Genomic DNA, 21,661 nt, shown 5'->3' on the forward strand with positions numbered 1-21,661 from the left:
TATATTATTAACACAGTGTGCTGTCTTTTATATAAACCTGTTATGTCTGACCAACCACACTATACTAGGACCTGTAACTAGTGATTTTTCTAGTACTAATGATAAAATTACAGTAGTTTCATCAGTTTGCATTAATTTGACCATCTTGTAACCAGAAATCTTAAACTTTCAGTATTTTTTCTGATGCAGGTTAATGCACTGAGGTGGTAAAATAGAGATTGTTTTAATTTACCTATTGCTACATAACAGACCACCCCAAATTTTACTGAGCTTAAAACAACAACTTATTTTTTATCATTCTGTGGGTAGACAGGGCAGTTCTTGTGCTTGTCTCACCAGCCTTACATCACAGCTGCATTTAGCAGGTGGGTTGGCTGGGGGATGGGCCTAGCTGGGCTTAACAAGATGCTGAGTTTCTTCTTTCCACATGGTATGATATCTGAGGCTTCTTCACCCATGGCACCTAAGGGCAGTGTATATTGAAGAGGTGTTTTGAGCTTTCAAATTTGATTGACCTGTATTGGCAGTTTACACTTTTATGGTCTATTTTTGTATCTGGAAAATGAGTATAAAAATATACCTGGATTGGGAAATATAAAAAAGTTCTGGAGATAGATGGGAGTGATGGCTCCACAACTATGTTAGTATATATTTTTTTAAGATTTTATTCATTTAGAGAGAGCAAGTGCGGGGAGTGGGCAGGATAAAGTGGGAAGGATTAGTTATTTACTTTCCCTAAAATTTATTTACTCTTTGCTTAGAAAAATGCATTTCTGAAATATTGACTATCAGAATCATTTTGTAGATGATGAAAGGAGAATACTACAAAATCCTATGAACCTTTTAAGAAATGTGTATTCTTTGTGTGAATTTGGATTTTCAGATAATCTTAAGAGATTTGCTTATATTGGATAGAATATGTCATTCTCTTTAGATATTTCACATTTCCTTCTTTTATGCTTTTTTATTGTTATGTTAATCACCATATATTACATCATTAGTTTTTGATGTAGTGTTCCATGATTCATTGTGCATAACACCCAGTGCTCCATGCAGAATGTGCCCTCTTTAATACCCATCACCAGGCTAACCCATCCCCCTGCCCTCCTCCCCTCTAGAACCCTCAGTTTGTTTTTCAGAGTCCATCGTCTCTTATGGTTCGTCTCCCTCTTTTATGCTTTCTTTTTTTTTTTTTAAAGATTTTATTTATTTATTTGAGAGAGCGAGAATGAGAGAGAGAGAGCATACGAGAGAGGGGAGGGTCAGAGGGAGAAGCAGACTCCCTGCTGAGCAGGGAGCCCGATGCGGGACTCGATCCCGGGACTCCAGGATCATGACCTGAGCCGAAGGCAGTCGCTTAACCAACTGAGCCACCCAGGCGCCCCTCTTTTATGCTTTCTTATCCTGGGAAGACATAATGAAATATTTTGCCCAACTTTGGGGATTTGTTCAAGGGATTAAATCACCATTCTGTGTTAGGATATGTAAACTCATTTGAGACAAGAGTTGATGCCTGATACAGCATTCATTTACAATCAGCAGTGCAGTTTGAAAATTGACTTAATGATTTTTATGTTGAGAATGTTGAGGTTAAGTAATTGATTGATTGCCCATCTATGTGCTAGTGTTCTCAGTGCTGGAGATGCAGCAGAGAATGATACAGATGTCCTTGTTCTTCTGGATTTAAGTTCAAGTTGAGATTTTATTTTTTATTTATTTATTATTTTTTAAAAGATTTTATTTATTTATTTGACAGAGAGAGACAAGCAAGAGAGGGAACACAAGCAGGGGGAGTGGGAGAGGGAGAAGTAGGCTTCCCTCAGAGCAAGGAGCCCGATGCGGGGTTCGATCCCAGGACTCTGGGATGATGACCTGAGCCAAAGGCAGACACTTAATGACTGAGCCACCCAGGCACCCCTCAAGTTGAGATTTTAGACAACAAACTTTAACAGAAATACATACATACTTTGATTTGGAGGTAAGTGGTAGGAAGAAATAAAAAGCAGGATAAGGAGTTAGAGAGTAATGAGGAAGGAGACTATTTTAGAGAAGAATGCCTAACAATGGCTTCTCTAAAGAGAAATGTGGGAGTGAGCTATGCAAAGAAGTGGCGAAGAGCATCCCAGACTTGAGAAAGAGTGAGTGCAAAGACTCTGAAGTAGAACCAAGCATGGTGAATTTGATTAACTGAGCAGGAAGACCAGTATGACAGCTTACAGAGTGAGGCTAGAGGAGTATGAAAGGAGATGAGGTCTTAAAGATAGGTGTCCTATTTAAATTTTATTCTGAGGCACTGGTAGGGACTTTGTATTTTATTTTAAGTATGATGGGAAACCACTGGAATTTTTCAAAAGAGTTTTATTTTGAAATAATATTAGACTTAAAAAATTTGCAGAGCTTGGGCGCCTGGGTGGCTCAGTCGTTAAGCGTCTGCCTTCAGCTCAGGTCATGATCCCAGGGTCCTGGGATCGAGTCCCATATCGGGCTCCGTGCTCAGCAGGAAGCCTGCTTCTCCCTCTTCCACTCCCCCTACTTGTGTTCCTGCTCTCGTGCTCGCTCTCTCTCTCTCTGTCAAATAAATAAATAAAATCTTTAAAAAAAAAAAATTTGCAGAGCTAGTGCAGAGAGTTCCTGTATACTCTTTATCCAGTATTAATATCTTGCATAACCATTATTGGTATCTGTTTTTTGTGGTAGTGTGTTACTTTAAAATTCTGACTCTCCTGCTTCTTTGTGGAGAAGACTGAAGAGGCAAGAGATGAAGTATGGAGTCCAGTTTGGAGGCTAGTGTAGTGATCTAGATGAGAGTTGATGAGGCTGATAGCTGACAGTTCAAGAGGTTTATCCAGATAGCTTCTTGGGACTTGTATTTTTAAAAGCCTGGTTTAGAATATCATACTAAGAAAATACACAAAGCTTTCCCTGAGACCAAACTTCTGTACTTGGATTTTTTTTAAAGATTTATTTATTTATTTGAGAGAGAAAGAATGAGACAGAGAGAGAGAGCATGAAGAGGGGAAGAGTCAGAGGGAGAAGCAGACTCCCTGCTGAGCAGGGATCCTGATGTGGGACTTGATCCTGGGACTCCAGGATCATGACCTGAGCCTAAGGCAGTCGCTTAACCAACTGAGCCAGCCAGGCGCCCTGTGCTTGGTTGTTTTTTAAGAGGAACAAACTACTAGCATAATTTAGACCAAGAAAAATATTGTGCATAAGCAACTTTGTTAATGAAAGAAGGTAATAATTGAAATAGGTGAATAAAGAACTATAGCCACATTTCTTTGTGTTGAAAATCAGTGAGTCTGTCTTAGGCATTGGTTCCTTATTGTAAGTTGCCAGTAATTTTTCTTTGAAAGAATGAAAACTAGTAAATACTACATTTCATCAATTTTTTAGATACTTACTTTGTATGGAAAATGCTTCTTAATTTGACAAAGATTAATTAACAAGATTTTTCATTGCAAAGATACAGTCTTGTTTTATGATCTGCATGGCTACTCTTTATCTTGTTCATTTTCAGTTTTTACATATTTTACTTTAATGTTAAGAATAATGATTCATAGTTTGAAATTTTAATGAAAGCATTGTACAGATATTTTGCTAATGTATATAGTTAATCTGTGTATCTATGATATGCTTTTGAAAGTATTAATGAATAGAATGAATTCTTGTCAGAATTGTACTTTTCTAATGTTCTGTTCTGTAACATCAAACAATTTATTACTAATTTATGTTCTTAAACTATTCCCTGCTTTTTGTTTGCTGTAAAACAATGAGGTGATGACTTAAGAAAACTTTGTTTTGGAAGTTGAACCTAAAATTAAGTACCTTTTAGTAGTATCTACTCTCCTTCACTTTAAGAACTAAATGGTAACATTTTTTGTGGTTGAATTCTGAAAGTTGTAGACACTTTTGTTCTTTGTTACAATTGGACTCTTTAATGCATAGCTTTATGGAATTCATTTTCATTAAATAGGGAACATAATTGAGATGATTGAGTGAGATACTTGTAGGATATTTGGAACAGTATCTGGCAAGGAGTGCATGCTCACTTAATACTAACTCTTATTAGAAGTACTATAAGTAGTATTGGGATTATTTAAAATAGCCTTATTTTTGCCTGTTTGGAAGAAGTGGTCTGTGAGCCTCCTTTGTTACTTACCTAATATTTAATGGGTAGTTTCTGGGTGTCAGGTACTATCAGATGTTCTTATGTACATTATTTTGGCTCATGATGAGGGTATTAGGCTCTGAGAGGTGAAGTCATTTAGTCATGGTTGTGCAATAAGAAGTAGGCTTTCTAACAAAACTACCCAAATCTGTCATCTGTCATTGACATATAAAGACCTTTTAATTTGTCAGAATCACTCCTCTGTTAGATGTTTATATTGGATACTTTCTTATATACAGAGCTGTATGATACGGGTTGTGGAGATTGAAGAAATGAGTTTTGTACGCTGTCTTACAGTGTTGGAGATAGCTGTGATACAAGGTAGAAAATGATATTATTAGAAATTATACACATTTAGAGGATGGAGATGTTTGCATTCAGGGAAGAGGTTTAATCAGGGATTTTTTTTTTAAGATTTTATTTATTTATTTATTTATTTATTTATTTATTTATTAGAGAGAGAGAAAGAGTGAGTGCGAGTGGCAGAGGGAGAGAATCTGGAGCAACCTCTGCCTTGAGTGTGGAGCCCGTCGTGGGGCTCGATCCCACATGACCTGAACCTAAATCAAGAGTTGGACGTTTAACTGACTGAGCCACCCAGGTGCCCCCAGGGATGGTTCCTTGAAAATAGGTTAACATTTCAACTAAGTGATTTGGGAGTAGTGGGATTTGGACATCTCAGTAGAGGAAACAATAATGAAAACATGAGCTATGTATAGAAAATAGTGAATAGTTTGTTTTGGCTACTGTGTGTGAATGAATGTAGGGGAAGTTTTATATTGGAAAGGTAAATTAAATTTAGGACCAAGTTGTGTAGGGCCTTGAAAACTTGATGTTTTGAATTCAGACATTCATTAGTTGAGTGAATTTCTTTTAGTCATTGTAGAAGCCGGTTACATATGGTTTGGGGAAATAAAATTGAATGAGAAATTTAGACCACAATGAGATTTTATTATTAAAAAGGGAAATTGATGGGCATGCAGAATGGTAGAAAGAACACTTTATTAGGAGTAAGGAAATGAGATTTCCAGTCCTGACCCTGCCATGAAGGAGTTACGTAACTTTGGAACAGTTCTTTTACTTTCTGTGTGCATTAGGTTCTCAATATGTAAAATGAGGTTTGTATAAAAGATCATTAAAGCCATAATGAGATGGTGACTGTCTTTTTTTGTCCAAACTAGGATGCTGAAAGAGGTACTATTAATAATTAAGCCCAGTAGCAACTGAATTATATTCTTGCTTATCTTAATGAGTCTTTCACCTATTATGTTTCAAAACTCAAATTTAAAGTACTGAAAAGCAAGAAAAAGGACTAAGACATTAATCATAAATGTTTAATGTTGAACATGGTAAAGGTAGAATAATCTGAGGAAATAGAACCTTTTAAACATTATTTTTAATTGAAGTATAGTTAACACACAGTGTTACATTAGTTTCAGGGTGTATGACATAGCAATTCTAGAAGTTTATATGTTAATACTGTGCTTACCACAAGGGTAGCTACCATCTGTCACCATACAGTGCTATTACAACACCATGGCTTATATGCCATCACCGGAAGCATGTGCCTCCCACTCCTCTTCACCCATTTTGACCATCTGCCACACCCTGGAAATAGAATCACTTTTAAATAAGTATCTGCTTGATGTTATGAGTGGTAATGATTTGATTAAAAATGTGCATGTGAACATGGAATTGTTTTGAAACAGATATATTCTTCAAAATAAAGTCAGTTACTATTGTAGATAAAGCTAAAAACATTACACATCACTGTAAGTATACCCTTTAATATGTCTGGTATTTAGAGGAAGTAATGAGGTACTTCATTTACACATGTTTTCTAGACAGAATTCTTTAAATGTCTTCAGGGACTGAAGTCTTTAGGGTAGTTTACCCTGTATTAGCTGGGTCTACCAGACTGCTGTCCTTGCAGTTTTAAATAGTCTTTTTTTTTTTTTAAAGATTTTATTTATTTATTTGAGAGAGAGAATGAGATAGAGAGAGAGAGAGAGCATGAGAGGGGGGAGGGTCAGAGGGAGGAGCAGACTCCCTGCTGAGCAGGGAGCCCGATGCGGGACTCGATCCCGGGACTCCAGGATCCTGACCTGAGCCGAAGGCAGTCGCTTAACCAATTGAGCCACCCAGGCACCCTTAAATAGTCTTGTTACAGTTTTGTTTTGTTTTTTTTCTTTTTAATCTTCCCTTGATGTTATACTCACTGCTCTAAATTTTCTGACTTATCATAATGGTGTTCAGTACAGTTCTGTAGAGAGGCATCTTCCCCCCCAACCTTCCTGTATAAGTAAGAATTGTGTGAGAGCTTCAGAATTGTGTGGATTTGGTAGCAAGTTTGTTATTTCGGGCCACTTTCCCGTATTTTCTAGTTTTCTCATATTCTAGATAAGTGCTTCTCAGACATTTAATGTAGATTCAGATCACCTGGGTATTTTACTAGATCTGGTATGGGCCTGAGAATCTGCTATTCTAATAAGCTCCTAAATGATGTGGAGTTGCTGTTCTGTAGACTACACTCAGTATCAAAAGTTCTGGAAAGTTTATTGGAATTCTGTCAGTCTTATGATACACAGGGCATTAAATATGGCTGGATTCTTTTGGAACTTATATTGATAGTTTTAAAAAGAAAACTTAGGACTTTTGTAAATCTAATAATACAGTTGATTGAATAATATTTATCTTTTGTATTCACATTTCCCTCTTTCATGTTTACCAGTGTCTTAACCCTAGTTTTGCTTCTTTCTCATTTCTTTTTTTTGTTGTTGTGGTTTTTTGCTTTTGTTTAATGTATTATTGTGTTTTGTGGATCTGGTCAGGGAACCGTTACTGTATTTTATGTTTGTATCTACATTTTATTTTGCATGCGTAACGTGGCTTTGCCTGGATGTTCTTTTTGGTAAGTTCCAAATTTATAAAGCATATTGTTTTTTTGTAGTGTAAGTTACAGTGTTTTTCATCTTTTTTTCCTCTCACTTCTAGTAATGTGATCATGCTCATGAGTTGTTTTTAAAGAGTTCATTTGATATTTTTTCCTAACATTTTCCAACTTTCCTTAATAGTAGTGCAGTTTGATACTAATCTGCTTTGATTGGTTTTATAGCCTCACACTGTCAGTTGCTGATCACTGTTAGCAGTTGCTCTCTCAAGTATTTTGGTTTTTTAAAAAAGCCTTAATCATCTAAAGATATTGTTCTAAGAGCTTGTGCTTCCATATAGCAATCATAAAAGAAGATAGTTTGTAGTAAAATTAAATATCTTTGTTCTGAATGAACAATGCATTCTAAATTTGTTTTTACAGCAACAGCTTGCACAGCTACAGAAAGAAAAATCAGAGATTCTGAAAAATCTGGCATTATACTACTTCACATTTGTAGATGTTATGGAATTTAAGGTAATGTATTTTAATATGTAAAATTTAACATACAGTGATGTTTGTTAATTGTATAAATTTCTTTATCACTTGTAGATAATAAAATTTGAATTCTTCTAGAACTAAGATTTAAATTTGTGTATGTTTTCTAAATTTAGTATTATTTATATAGATAAAAGATTAAAATAAACTTTATTTTCAGGACCATGTTTGTGAATTGCTGAATACTATTGATGTTTGCCAAGTCTTCTTTGATATTGTAAGTATTATTTTCAGAAAAATTTCTGATTTTCTTCTGATTTTCTAATAGAACTAAGGGGACTGAATATTTTTCTTCAGAAAAAAATTACGTGACTAGTGTGTGAAATTTTAGCATTGTTACATTGGCTTATTTCGTAGCACTTTTTTAAGGTAAGGAGTTACCATATATTCCCTATTTTTACTTGTTTGTCACTGGGTGTAAGTCTTGTACATATTGGGAAATAGTAGTTAATTTTAGTATTTTATTTTAGAAGGCCCAATTAAAAAAAGTTAAGTGAATAATATTTTTCTCTGTGAAAGACATACTTGATGGAATCTTTCTTAGGTAAGACAATTTCTAGATACAGGAAGTCAAAGTGAAAAATGTCTCTATTGACAATTTATTTAGTGAATTTTATTACTTACTTAATATTTTTTCTTGCTTAGGCTCTATTGACAATTCACTTGTTCATTGAATTTTATTACTTATTTAATATTCTTTTTTCTTGCTTAGGCTCCATATTCCTTCTTATTCTGGTTTTGTTTATCCTTTTAAACTGTCATCAGTTAAGGCAATAACACACTTTTTTTCATCCATAAAATTGTGTCACCAACACAAAACTGTTACCTATGACTTCCAAATTTTAGGTATGTTTTTGGTTGAAGGAATTAGAATCTTAGAAATGGGGATAAAATAAATAACTATAGAAAATTACTGGTTTTCATTAGCTGCCATGAAGATTTGTGTGTGTGTGTGTGTTTAAAACTTTGCAAAATAAGGAGTTCAACTTGATTTTTGTTTTCTAGACTGTAAACTTTGATTTAACAAAGAACTACTTAGATTTGATCATAACCTATACAACGCTAATGATACTGCTGTCTCGAATTGAAGAAAGGAAGGCAATCATTGGATTATACAACTATGCTCATGAAATGACCCATGGAGCAAGGTAGACCTGCATTATACAGATCTTTGTGAAATTCTCAGTTTGATGGCTAACACCTCACTGAAATTTGATATGTCTGTTTTAAGTGACCGAGAATACCCACGCCTTGGTCAGATGATTGTGGATTATGAAAACCCTTTAAAGAAGATGATGGAAGAATTTGTACCCCACAGCAAGGTAAGACCTGGTTTTTAGATGCAGTAGCAGGCATGTGAGATACAGGGTCAGGAGAGGGAGCCCTGTGTTGGGCTCCATGCCGAGCCCACGTGGTGCTTGCTTAAGATTCTCTTTCCCCCTCACTCTTGCATGCTCTCTAAAAAAAATTAAATAAATAGGCATATGAGAAGGCATAAGGGTGAATAGAGTGATAAACTTCTATGAAAAACATTATAATGGGATATGAATAATAGCTATGTATGGTTTTATCCAGTTGTGAACCAGAGAACTCATTAGTTAGATTCCAAATAGTATTTGGAGACTCAGGGATCATTCATTATAGTTTTTAGATTCGGTATAGGGTATAGAGGTAGTGAAATTTAGTATTTGAGAATGTCTACTCTGATACCAGACTACCTGGGTTCTAATCCCAACTCTGCCAATTACTAAGTATGTAATATTGGGCAAGTTACTTAACCAACTTCATAGTATTTCAGTTTTCTTATCTATAAAAATGGAATAATAGTACCTACCACATATGGTTGTTAGGATGATTAAATGAGTTACTTCATAAAAAGTATTTGGATACATAGTATTTGATACATTTTATTTTTTTATTTTCTTTTTTTTATTTTCTTTTTCTTTGTTCTCCTCCCTACTTGATACATTTTCGCTATATTATTAGTAAAGCCTCTTAATGAGAAAAAATAAAGATTTTGTGAAAATAATTTGGAATGTCTATCTTTTACAATATATTAAAAAAATAGTTCTTAATGAAACAGTTTTGTTCAAAGGAGTCTTGCCATACGGCTTCTCTGCAGTAGGCTGATTCAAATGTTCCTAAGCACATCAAGAAAATGTGTAGGTATCTCATACATCCTCATTATAGATAAGGAAATTGAGGGCTTGAGAAGTGACACAATTAGTCATTTGGCAGTAATAGTGGCAAAACCAGAGCTAAAGCCCAAGATTTCAGAATATTGGTTCATTCTCGTTGAATGGTGAGAGTTAGACATTTTAATAATACACTATTTTGTATAAATCTGTTAATGCCAAGAATTTTCCTTCAGTTTTCTTACTCCTGTGAAAATTCTGAAGATGCATTTACAGAAGATGTGTTTGCAGTTTAATTTTTTGCAAAGCTGTATTATCCCACAAATTTATATAGGTTTAATGTTTTGAAGTTAGTTGGATCTTTAGTTAGAAAGACGCTAGTGGATGGCATCATTTTTGAAGTAAAAATCAGCATTGTAGATGGAAGTGTCAGGATTCCTCAGAGTGCTGAGCATATAGTCATCTGTCTCTGATTTTGGTAGTGCTTTTTCCTCACTTAGAACTGTCTTCCCTACTCCTCCCTTGTTTTCTCTTTGGATCCATTTCTGACTTTCTGCCAGTCATGGATGACCTTGTTTTTATTTTTATTTACCCACTTCAGATTTGTTTCTTTCCCCACCTAGGTGATGAAAATTTCCTTAAAGGCTGTTGGATCTCTTTTTAAGTTCTCCATAATCATTTGCATATACTAGACTATTAAATTGCTTGAGGAGATTTGTCCATTTGGATTAGACTATTTCCTAATCATGATTTTTCTGATGTTCCGTGATATCCCAGTTTTTTTTTAAAGTCTTTCTTTCTTTGTTTTTTTCTTTGTTTCTTTGTTTCTTTCTTTCTCTCAAGTGTGAATGAGGGGAGGGGCAGAGGGAGAGAGAAAATCTCAAGCAGACTCTGCGCTGAGTGCGGAGCCCAACAGAGGCCTTATCCCACGGCCCTGAGATCGTGACCTGAGCTGAAATCAAGTCAGATGCTTAACTGACTGAGCCACCTAGGTGCCCCAGTAGCCCATGTTTCGGTGGAAAGTCTATCCTATATTTGCTAGGATTTGTTAAAATTAATTTAATTTAAAAATATATTCATAATCACTTGGTAGAGTATAATAAAAATACAGGTTTCTGGGATCTATTCCCAGAGGTTCTGGTTCACTAAGTTTTAGGTAGAACCTTGCTTTCTGTTTTCTGAACAAATCCCATGGTAGCAGTCAGATTAAAGAATCACTCTTGGGGGCGCCTGGGTGGCTCAGGTGGTTAAGTGTCTGCCTTCAGCTCAGGTTGATCCCAGGGTCCTGGGATTGAGCCCTGCATCAGGCTCCCTGCTCAGCGAGGAGCCTGCTTCTCCTTTTGTCTCTGCCATTCCCCATCTTGTGCTCTCTGGCTCTATCTCTCTGTCAAATAAATAAATAAAATCTTAAAAAAAAAAAATCATTCTCGTACAGAAATTTTTAGGAAGCAGAGATGAGTACCAAAGCCCAGTTAAAAGCAAACAAGAAGCAGATGAGAAGAAACATTAAATACCTTGATGATAAAGCTGTAATTAACAGACCAAATGGCAAATAGAAGTTAAGTAATTTATTAAGATAGAGTACATTTTTTTATAAGGCATTCTTTGGAGAAATACGAAATATGTTGAGTTCTATTAACACTTAATCATATAACCCTAACATTCTGTTATTTCAGTGAGAACTGTCAGAGTACAAAAGAATGACACTAGGCTTCCTACCTGTTTTGAAATAAAGATCCCAAGATTGCCAAACATTTTAACTTCCAAGGATGTAACGTGATTTCCTGAGCTAAGCTCTTGCCCAGGAATGCAGAATCTATGTTGCTTTTATGAAATTAAAAAAAAAAAACTTGAGATAGCCAGACCCACCTCAGATATTGTATGGAGCATAGTTGTAATTAGGTTTTGCTGTTTTAGGATGATACATGTAGAAACACACAGCGGTTATAGCTGAAATTTAAATGGAAAAGGAAAAAAAATTTTATTCCTCAACTTCCTTTTTTCCTATTTTAATTAGTCTCTTTCAGATGCACTGATTTCTCTTCAGATGGTATATCCTCGAAGGAATCTTTCAGCTGACCAGTGGAGAAATGCCCAACTATTGAGTCTCATCAGTGCACCTAGTACAATGCTTAATCCTGCACAGTCTGACACTGTATGGTTCTATTTTTCCCTTTTTGAATGAAAATAGTAAAGTTGATTTTTTAAAAATACCAGTTAGGCAGTGTTGTTGCAGTTTTTCTTCTAATTAGTATTAGCCTGTCAGTGAAATTTATTGTAAAATTCTCAGTAAGTTATACTGTTGAGTTTATTTCTAAATTCTGATGCTGAGTTAATACAAATAGTGTAAGTATTTTCTTTTAAAATTTAAATGTTTGTTTTCTTATAACAGAAAATTTTAAAGAAGAAAACAAAAATCACCTCAATCTTCACCGACTAGAGAAAATCATTATTATATTCTTTCACACAGTGGACCCTTGAACAACACAGGTTTGAACTGTGCAGGTCCACTTACACCTGGATTGTTTTTGTAAATGTATTTTCTCTTCGTTAAGATTTTCTTAATAGCATTTTCTTTTTTCTAGCTTAATTTAGTATAAGAGTATATTATATAATATGTATAACATACAAAATATGTATTAATTGACTTTATGTCATTGATAAGGCTTCTGGTTAATAGGCTATTAGCAGTTAAGTTTTTAAGAGTCAGAAGTTTTTAGTGACTTTTCCACTACACGGGGAGAGGGGGTTGGCAGTCCTTACCCTCATGTTGTTCAAGGGTCGACTGTATTTTCAGTCTTTTCTCTGTGTGTATGAACATAGATGTTCTATATATGGAGAATATATACACATAATTACTGATTTGGGTGAGACAGTGAGCATTCATGTACATAAGTCGTTTTTAACTTGATTAAAATATTATCCTTTGGAATATTACAAACTCTGAAATAGACTTGGGAAATTTGGAATATACTTTTGGAAGTTTATCATTTACCAGATTGAAGACAATTTGGCAAAATACTGTTTTAAGGGAGGTTTCAGGGAGTGTAAATGTGAAAGGGGCCCAGCTCTCATTTTCCTTTATGGACTGCACATTTAAGTATAAATTATAAAACTTTTATCCAACTTTTCAAATACGTCATGGTGGTATTTGAGTCATGAATTGAGTAGTAAGAATTTTTAGGAGAAAGAGAAAGAGAGTGACTCAGTACAGGATTTGTTTTTTAGAATTTCTTTTAATCACAAATTTGTATCTTCTCTTTTTAAGATGCCTTGTGAATATCTCTCTTTGGATGCAATGGAAAAATGGATTATCTGTAAGTAAAATTAGTTTTGTAATTACCTCTCAGGTTTTAAGTTTTAGAGAAAAATAATGGGTAACATGGATTACTTCTGTGCTAAGCACTGTGCTAATAAGCCTTCTCCGTGCCTTATCTCATTCAGTTCTCATACTGACCCTGTCAGGATAGATAGTCTGTTTTGAAGATAAGGAATCTAAAGCTTACTCCACATAGCTAATAAGTGACAAAGACCAAATAAGAACCCAGGCTAATGCCAGGGCTCATGGTACGTTATATTGCCTCTCAATGTAGCTGTCAAAACTACATTTTTGTTTTGTTTTTAATGATTTTTAAAAATACTGTGTTTATTCAGCTAAGGTTTTTGATTTTGCTTTACTTCAGTATGTGGTTGACAGTTCAGTATACATGGAGGATGAAATTACTAGTTGTGCTCCTCAGAAGTTCACAAATTATAGGGGAAATAGACATAATGACCCACAGATACAATAAAGAATGAGAATTGCTATAATACAATTACTTCTACAACCCCGAAGTCCAGTGGCATAGGGGAATAATTTTGAGCAGTTTTTTTTTTTTTACTTCATCTAGTTCTTTTATCTTGATTTATTAACTGGTAGGTAGTATTTGTTGACTTTTTCTTATAGTATGTCTCAAACTACAGTGCCTTCAGTTTTCTTTTTTTAAATTTTTTGGATTGATACTTACATAAAATACGGATTACTAAACTACTGACAACTAAAAGTGAATTACTAGAGTTACCAGAAATGAAGTAATAAAGACAGAAAGTAAAAGCCTACATTTTTAATTATTAGATTCAGTTTAGTCTAACAATTAGATTATTACTAGGTTTCTACTCATAAATGTCAAATTTTTGTAAAAGTTTCTAAGTACTCTCTTTCTTTACTTAATCTCATTATGCCCTGGCACTTTGAATAGCACTGTTACTAGTATGAAAGAGAGCTTATACTCCCTATCCTTAGCATTTTTTTTTAAAGATTTTATTTATTTATTTATTCATTCATTCCTTCATTTAGAGTCTGCACACATGCAAGTGGGTGAGTGGGGGGCAGAGGGAGAGAGAGAGAGAGAATCTCAAGCAGATGGGCTGAGCATGGAGCCTGTCTCAAGGCTTGATCTCAGGACCCTGAGATAATGACCTGAGCCAAAATCAAGAGTTGGATGTTTAACTGACTGAACCATCCAGGTGCCCCTCCTTAGCCATTTTTATTAATTATATTTTTTACATTGATTAGTTTTGTGATACTTATATTTTCTATAATGATAGTTAAGATTTTTATCCTTTCTCTTAGTTGACTCAAAACACAGCTTTCAAAGTATTGATTTTGCTGAAATATATTGTGATCCGTGATTGTTCATGTTTATGGAAGTTTGGCTGTAGAACAGAGGTGATTATTAGAATTAGGTGGCATGGGTGACATCTAGAGTTAATAGCACTAGTTCCCCCAGTCTGTACAGAAAAGCTGATTATAGGGCTTTGTATGATGAGCAGGGAAGTGGGTCAGAAGGCAGGCTACCCTAATTGGGGATACAGGGACATAGAGAAGGCAGACAGATGTGGAATGACCACACTTGACAAAGTAAGGAAGGTGATGTACTCTGAGTTTTGCTGCTTTCATGTAATTGAGCCTTGAGTAGAGTTAACAGAGGTTAAGAATTACCTTAAACTCTGTACTTATCTTTTTTTTTTTTTAAAGATTTTATTTATTTATTCATAAGAGAGAGAGGCAGAGGGAGAAGCAGGCTCCCCGCTGAGCAGGGAGCCCGATGCAGGACTCGATCCCAGGACCCTGGGATCATGACCTGAGCTGAAGGCAGACGCTTAACGACTGAGGCACCCAGGCGCCCTGTACTTATCTTTTTGACCTCTATACTCATAGTAGGACTTTTCTGTAGAAGGTGGTCTACTTTCTTTAGCACTTTGCTTTAGATTAGTTCAAAGTGTGGTCCCTGGGTCAGCAGCATCACCTAGGAACTTGTTAGATACACAGAATCTTGATCTCCACCTTAGACCTGCTGAATTAGACTGTGAATGGATCCTAGCAATCTGATTTAAAAAATCATAAGCCTTCCCGGTTGCTCTGATGCAAGCTAAAGTTTAAGGATCATGGGTCTAGGTTATAGTCTGGGGCCAAGAGTTATTGAGAGTCTGGAATGTTGAAGACCCAGCTATTTGCAATGCAATTATAAAATAACTTATCCTGATATTCTTTTCAGGGTCTATTCTTGCTATATTGGTTGGACTCAGAGGACTCCTTGGGAAAGATCTCTTTTCATCTCTGGAGTTTTGGGTTACTAATTCCTGTCCGTTTTTATTATTTTTTATTTATTTTATTTTATTTTATTTATTTGAGAGAGAGAATGAGAGAGAGAGAGCAGGAGAGGGAAAAGGGTCAGAGGGAGAAGCAGACTCCCCGCCGAGCAGGGAGCCCGATGTGGGACTCGATCCCAGGACTCCAGGATCATGACCTGAGCCAAAGGCAGTTGCCTAACCAACTGAGCCACCCAGGCGCCCTCCAGTCCGTTTTTAAATTGATAGTTGAGTTCTACCTACTTTCTATCTTAAAAGATTTTCTCTTAACTTTCTTGTCTAGTATTGGTTTTTTTATCTTGTTCTCCAGCATTTTTGTGGCTTAAATTTTTTTCTGTCCTTTTAATGGGACGTTGGTGGGGAAAGGAGGGTAATGTGTGATTTAATAAACCATCCTAATCTTGGGCAATTGAATTTAAATTACATTACCTTTTTTGATTCTATCATAAACAAATGGATATACTAAATTCAAAGGTAATCCATATCTTAAAAAAATAAAACATATGGTAACCCATAATATAACTGCTAATATTTTTAGAGAAACCTTTTATTGTCAGCAGCAATTTTGTGAATCGAAGTATTCAACAAGGTATAAGACACTAAGTGAAATCTCTTTTTACTCAGGGGTTTAGGGTAAAAAGTCATTATATAAGGCAAGAATCTTTTACAATTTCTCTTGAGGATTCTTTAAATTTCTGTACATGTATTCTATTTCTTTGCTTGTGTACCAGATTGTATAATTGGCTTGTGTTTAGGGGTCCTGTTGCATTAAAAATACTTTAATGTGTTTCAGGAAATTTAAGAAAGTTAAATACACTTCTGTACATATGACTCCACAATATATGCCTACTTAACTTAAAAAGTTAACTTGTGTAGTGGCCCTGTTTTGTTTTTTTTTCCTCAAAGATTTTAATTTATTTGACAGAGAGAGAGAGAGCGAGAGAGGGAACACAAGCAGGGGGAGTGGGAGAGGGAGAAGCAGGCTTCCCGCGGAGCAGGGAGTCCGATGTGGGGCTCAATCCCAGGACCCTAGAATCATGACCTGAGCTGAAGTCAGGTGCTTAATGACTGAGCCACCCAGGCACCCCAGTAGTGGCCCTGTTAAAAGAAGGTTGAGCTAAGAATAAAAAGATAAATGGCAAATTGTATATTAATGATTCAGGAGTTTAGAGGTGGGAGTGACTACTGAGAATCCTAGGGAAATTTCACAGGAAATAGGATTGGTTTTTAACTGGCCCATTACAGTACCTTGTGTATAGAAGGCACTGAGTAAATGTTGAATGAATGACAGATGAGGTTTTGTGGCCTAGTATACAGGGCTAGAGAGGGCATCCACAAACATATATATGATTATACATTTGTGTAAGATTTCCAAAGTAGATAACAAAAGATGAAAGGTCTGAATTCATATACTAGAGAGCAGCATAATATATTGAAAGAATCTTAGGCTTTAAGGGTAAATACTTGAGGCTAACTCTAGCTCTGACATGTTAATGGTATAACTTTAGGTAAGTCATTGAACCTTCATTTCTTCAACTGTAAAAGAGAAGGATACCATCTGTTTTATCTACTCCACAGAATTATGTGAGATAATATACGTGAAAACTTACTTGGTAAACTGTGCATTGCTATGAAAATGCAAGATGCTATTACATTTCTTCTGGTGATTTAGAAAGGTAGATTAGTCTTTTCAGTTATTTTAACAGTTGTAATGATTACTGTATTATGTGTTAATTAGTAACTTCTGATCTTTGGCTTAAAATATAAAGATTTTTGAAAATGTCTTTTACTCATTTATTAAAATGACTTCTTACACAACCCAGAAGCAAGCAGCATTTCTTTTTCTCATAGTGATTATATTTCTGAAAATTTTGAAAGCTACTTTGTAACTGAAAGAATTTAATTTTGGAATACTTTTATATTTGTATTTATTTATGTTTTTTTAAAGTTGGCTTCATTTTGTGCCATGGGATTCTAAATACTGATGCAACAGCATTGAACCTTTGGAAGCTAGCTCTTCAAAGTAGTTCTTGCCTCTCTCTCTTCCGGGATGAAGTTTTCCACATTCACAAAGCTGCAGAAGACTTATTTGTAAACATACGAGGGTATGACATTTTCATTTATCTTGTCTTTTTTTGGAGAAGGGTAGTGAGTGGATTATCTTTATTGAAGTTTGTTGATAGAGAAAGGTCATGTCATGCAAGAAGATATCACCTGTATTATCTTACTGGCCATAGTAAGTTGTTTTTAACAGTCATCCTGATATGGTAGTATTCATATTTTTTATAGGTAACTTCATAAAGTATCTAGTGTTTCTGCCCTTTCAAAAATTGTATTCTATGATAAAGATGTGTCCTCTTTTGTAAATCATCATATGGATTTAGACATAAGTATTGCTAAAAGTACCATATACATTTTAGAGTTTTGACATTTTTGTAAGTGCTATTTAAAAGTATGTGAATCAATCAAAAGCTCTTTAAATTAGTTATAACAATTCCAGAAGTCAGACCGCTGCACATAAGAAATCATGTTTCCTTATAATAAGGTGTTACAGGTGACTAATGTATATTCATTCCCTGTAAAGCAAGCGGTTCATACAAATTTGTTTCCTTGAAATTTTTAATGCCTGCATTTCTTTCCACATGAGGTTCTATAGACAGTATATAAAACAGGTTGAACTCAGACTTGGTAGCAATTTTGAAATCTTTTGAAATTAGGAGCATCTAAAATATTCTGGGGCTCCCCTGTACCTGAAAATGTTGAATAATTATTTTGGCTTCTTAGCTTCAGATAGAAATGAAGTTTACCTACATTTATTTCTTATCCAATTTAGAAATGTCTTGATGAAATTGAGATGAAGCATCTGTTAGTTATTAAAAGATAAAGATCTGTTTAACCTACCAACTTAAGCCTCAAATTTTAGTATGTGTAAGAATTACAAGTTCCTGGACATCATCCCTAACTTGTATTTCCTATATCTGTATCTTGAAGAGGCTAAAGGAATCTGCCCTCTTTTCCCTAGTGATTTTTGAAGTAAAATTTACAGACAGAAAAATGCATAAATTTTAGGTGTCTACAACTTTGTATATGAATACTCTAGGTGATCACCTAGTCAAGATAGAGAACATTTCCATTATTCCCAGAAAATTGATTTGTGCCCCTTTTGGTCAGTACTGCCACCCCTGATCTCCCACTTCCCAGGCCCTTGATCAGGTGACCACTGTTCTGATTTCTGTCACCGTGGGTGTTTCTGACATTCTCATATGTAGTTTCTCAGTCATAAAATGAGGTCTGGTGCCCTATGTACTTTCCAGCTCTTATTTGGCTTTTATTTTAGGTGGTGGAGTACCTGGAAATATCCTATGTCATATGGGATACTTTCTAATTGATTTTCATTTTCTAGTTGATTCAGATTGAGAATCATGAAACTTGTATTTTGTTTTAGCATATTGATAGCTTCTCTGTGGAATCATATTTAAATATATGTAAGCATTTAGAACCAGGTAGTCTATATATTGAGCGAATTTATGCATGGTACACATAAGCTTAATGACACCATGAGACCGATTGTCTTAATGTTAACACTTTTCTTTTTTTTGGTTATGCTTTTCTAATGATAAATTTACCATTTAAGAATCTTCATATTTGAAGTTGAGAAGTCTTAATTTTTATTAAATTATGAGTGATCAATTTAAAATATGACTTCCAGTAGTTACACATCAGATCGTTAAGTATGAAAGCTTATTAATTATAAAGGACAGTGATTACAGAATTAATGTATTTTGGACATTTGCTCAAAGAACACATAAATCTTAGAGTATTTAATATAGAAGTTGGAGTTCTTAGTATAACTGGTTTTAGTCAGATTGTCAGGAAGATAGTTTTAACATTTTAGAAATTTTGAGTTTTTGTATGTAGTATTTATGAAAATAATGTATTTATTATAAGCATTTATTTTTCAAATGTTACCTTTAAACTTTTGATGTTGGTGTCCTGTTTCTTTTAAAGTAGTCAATATGCTTTCCTGCCCCAGTTTTTACTACCACAAAACCCCTATCTGCAAACATTCACTAGTGTTGCTCAATAGTGTATGTTCTTTCAGAATTTTTTTTTTATGAGATAGCTTAAAAATCAGAAGTAATAGCTTTGTTATTACTTTGGATTTTGGGAAACCACTATTAATTACATTGGAAGTATAATTTTAATGACTCCGTGGGGGCTTAATGAAGTGTATTTTATCAAGATCTACATAGTGAGCTTTAATTTTTTTGTGAGATTTAATATAATATGAGATATATTTTTCTAAGAAGACTTTACTGGGTACTGTAAGGTACCAGGAAAGGAGGTGCGTGGATTTCTTACATGCATTTTTAGTTTGAGGGCCAGTTTTTCTTGCCGCTAATAGTAATTTTTAATTGACTTTTAGTGTTTGGCTGATTTGTTTAGACTGTTACCGATGAAATTAAGATTAACATGGTTCTAAATTTTTTTTTCCACGTAGCTATAATAAGCGTATTAATGACATAAGAGAATGCAAAGAGGCAGCTGTGTCACATGCGTAAGTAGTTCTGTCTTTTATGTGGAACTTAAAATCAAAAAGAATTTCTTAAAGAATAATTTTGTTGAAGTGATTGCAGGTTAACATGTGCCAGATGTGATAGAAGTGAGAGACTTTAAATCAATGAAAAATAAGCAAATATCCTCAGTATCTGCTAAGCTTCAAGTTAGTGTAGACAGATCTTAAATATTTTTGAAGTGTTGATAAAAGTGCTCTAAGGAAGTACCATACAAAGGTCTTTTATTTTAGGTATCATTCAAGTCTTTTACCATTACTATGCTTTTGTGCCAATACTTTCCAAGTTGTGATGATTTTTGTACTATTTCATGAAAATTTGACATATCTTCACACTCTCCTAAATAGTATTTACTTTTCAAAGTATGCCTTTCCTGAATTGTAGTAAATATTATATATTAGTAAGTATATAGAATAACTTAAAAGTTAGTATATTTAAGATCTTTGAACAACTTTTCAATTTTATCATGAATTATAAATAATTTGATATTTCAGCTTAATTGTTACAGGTGGTATACTTGTGTAGAATATTTTCTCTACTGAGCTTAGGTAGAAGTAATATTATTTGATCCATCTGTATTTCTATAAGCAAGAGAGAAGATAATGCACCATTGCCATTGATGAAAATATAAAACGGCAAGTTTTAGAATTTAGGTTTAGGCTATGGGATGGGTGTTGGGACTTTTTTAAACCATCTTTATTCATTGCTGTCAGTGCTGTATCATTTTCTCATGCATATTTTTTCACCCTAATGAAATGCTTATATTATTAAAAGTTATTTTCTAGTATAAATAACATACTTTGGAATGTGTTAGAAGTCCTTTCTTGACATACAGAAATACAAATGAGTATCACTTCTTCATTGGATAGACCCTGTTGTAAGCATATATATGGTGTCATAGCTATCTTTTATGAAACTTTTAAAGGTAAGGCATTTCCCCCCCTTTATTTGTTATATAAAGTAATCATAAGTGGTAAGCAGTAGTAATTTTTCATAGGAATTCCTCATTCCCGTAATCCAGGCTTAGTACTTTATAGACATTTTCTCTCTATATTTACAACACCATAGGCACCTGTAGCAACTCTGTGTAGTAAAATAGTCCCCTTTGGCCCCTTTCTTCTTAGTAATTGCACAGGATGACTTTATTATTGTCAGATAAAAAAGAGCTTATCATTGGAATTAACCTAACATTGTAAAAGTACTGTGTATCAGCCATTATGAAAGATGTATCTTTTGAGGCAGGTATCATCATCCCTGTTTTATAGATAAGAGGCTAAAACTAAGAGAGGTGAAACCTAAGGTCACTAGGCAGAGGTTGGATTTTAATCAGAGTCTTCTAAAACTAATCTGTGTCCCGACCAAATTTCTGGTATTCTATATCCCTTACACTTGTTTTTTTGGCCTATATATATATATATTGTGTGTGAGGGGAGGTGGTGGTGGTGGTGCCATTTTTTGTACCTATCAAAATCTTAAAACCTAAAATTGGGACTGTATATTTTACATAGTGTGAGAAGTTGGAATACTTAAAACATTCTGTGATTTTTTTTCCATGTTAATATGTGAGAGTAATTCTTCTTAAAAATTTGCATTTCATTTAAAAAATACCTAGTAATGAATATTTATAATTGTCTTTTCCTTTCCTCATCTTTGTTTTTGAACAAGAGTGCCAAGTGATCTCATCCTAATGTCTTTCTTGTATATAGCTCTTGTTTAGTCAGTC

General features: G+C 34.5%; 1 protein-coding gene across 5 annotated transcripts in view; it reads left to right on the top strand.

The window, feature by feature from the left end:
• Positions 1-21,661, top strand: part of NCKAP1 (NCK associated protein 1) — a 102,806-nt gene that overhangs the window by 27,145 nt on the left and 54,000 nt on the right. For 3 of the 5 annotated variants that reach the window (XM_025849027.2, XM_073881624.1, XM_073881609.1), the window contains 8 exons: positions 7,485-7,577; positions 7,759-7,815; positions 8,604-8,746; positions 8,830-8,920; positions 11,751-11,888; positions 13,002-13,050; positions 17,313-17,469; positions 19,866-19,922. In XM_025849027.2, the coding sequence (XP_025704812.1) occupies positions 7,485-7,577; positions 7,759-7,815; positions 8,604-8,746; positions 8,830-8,920; positions 11,751-11,888; positions 13,002-13,050; positions 17,313-17,469; positions 19,866-19,922 (785 nt within the window). The remainder of the gene's footprint in view (positions 1-7,484; positions 7,578-7,758; positions 7,816-8,603; positions 8,747-8,829; positions 8,921-11,750; positions 11,889-13,001; positions 13,051-17,312; positions 17,470-19,865; positions 19,923-21,661) is intronic. The other 2 variants (XM_073881621.1, XM_073881612.1) reach the window with 1 other exon arrangement.

The sequence above is a fragment of the Callorhinus ursinus genome, unplaced genomic scaffold (assembly GCF_003265705.2).
Source record: "Callorhinus ursinus isolate GAN/ISIS: 27379988/994484 unplaced genomic scaffold, GSC_fseal_2.0 scaffold2, whole genome shotgun sequence".
Lineage (NCBI taxonomy): Eukaryota > Metazoa > Chordata > Mammalia > Carnivora > Otariidae > Callorhinus > Callorhinus ursinus.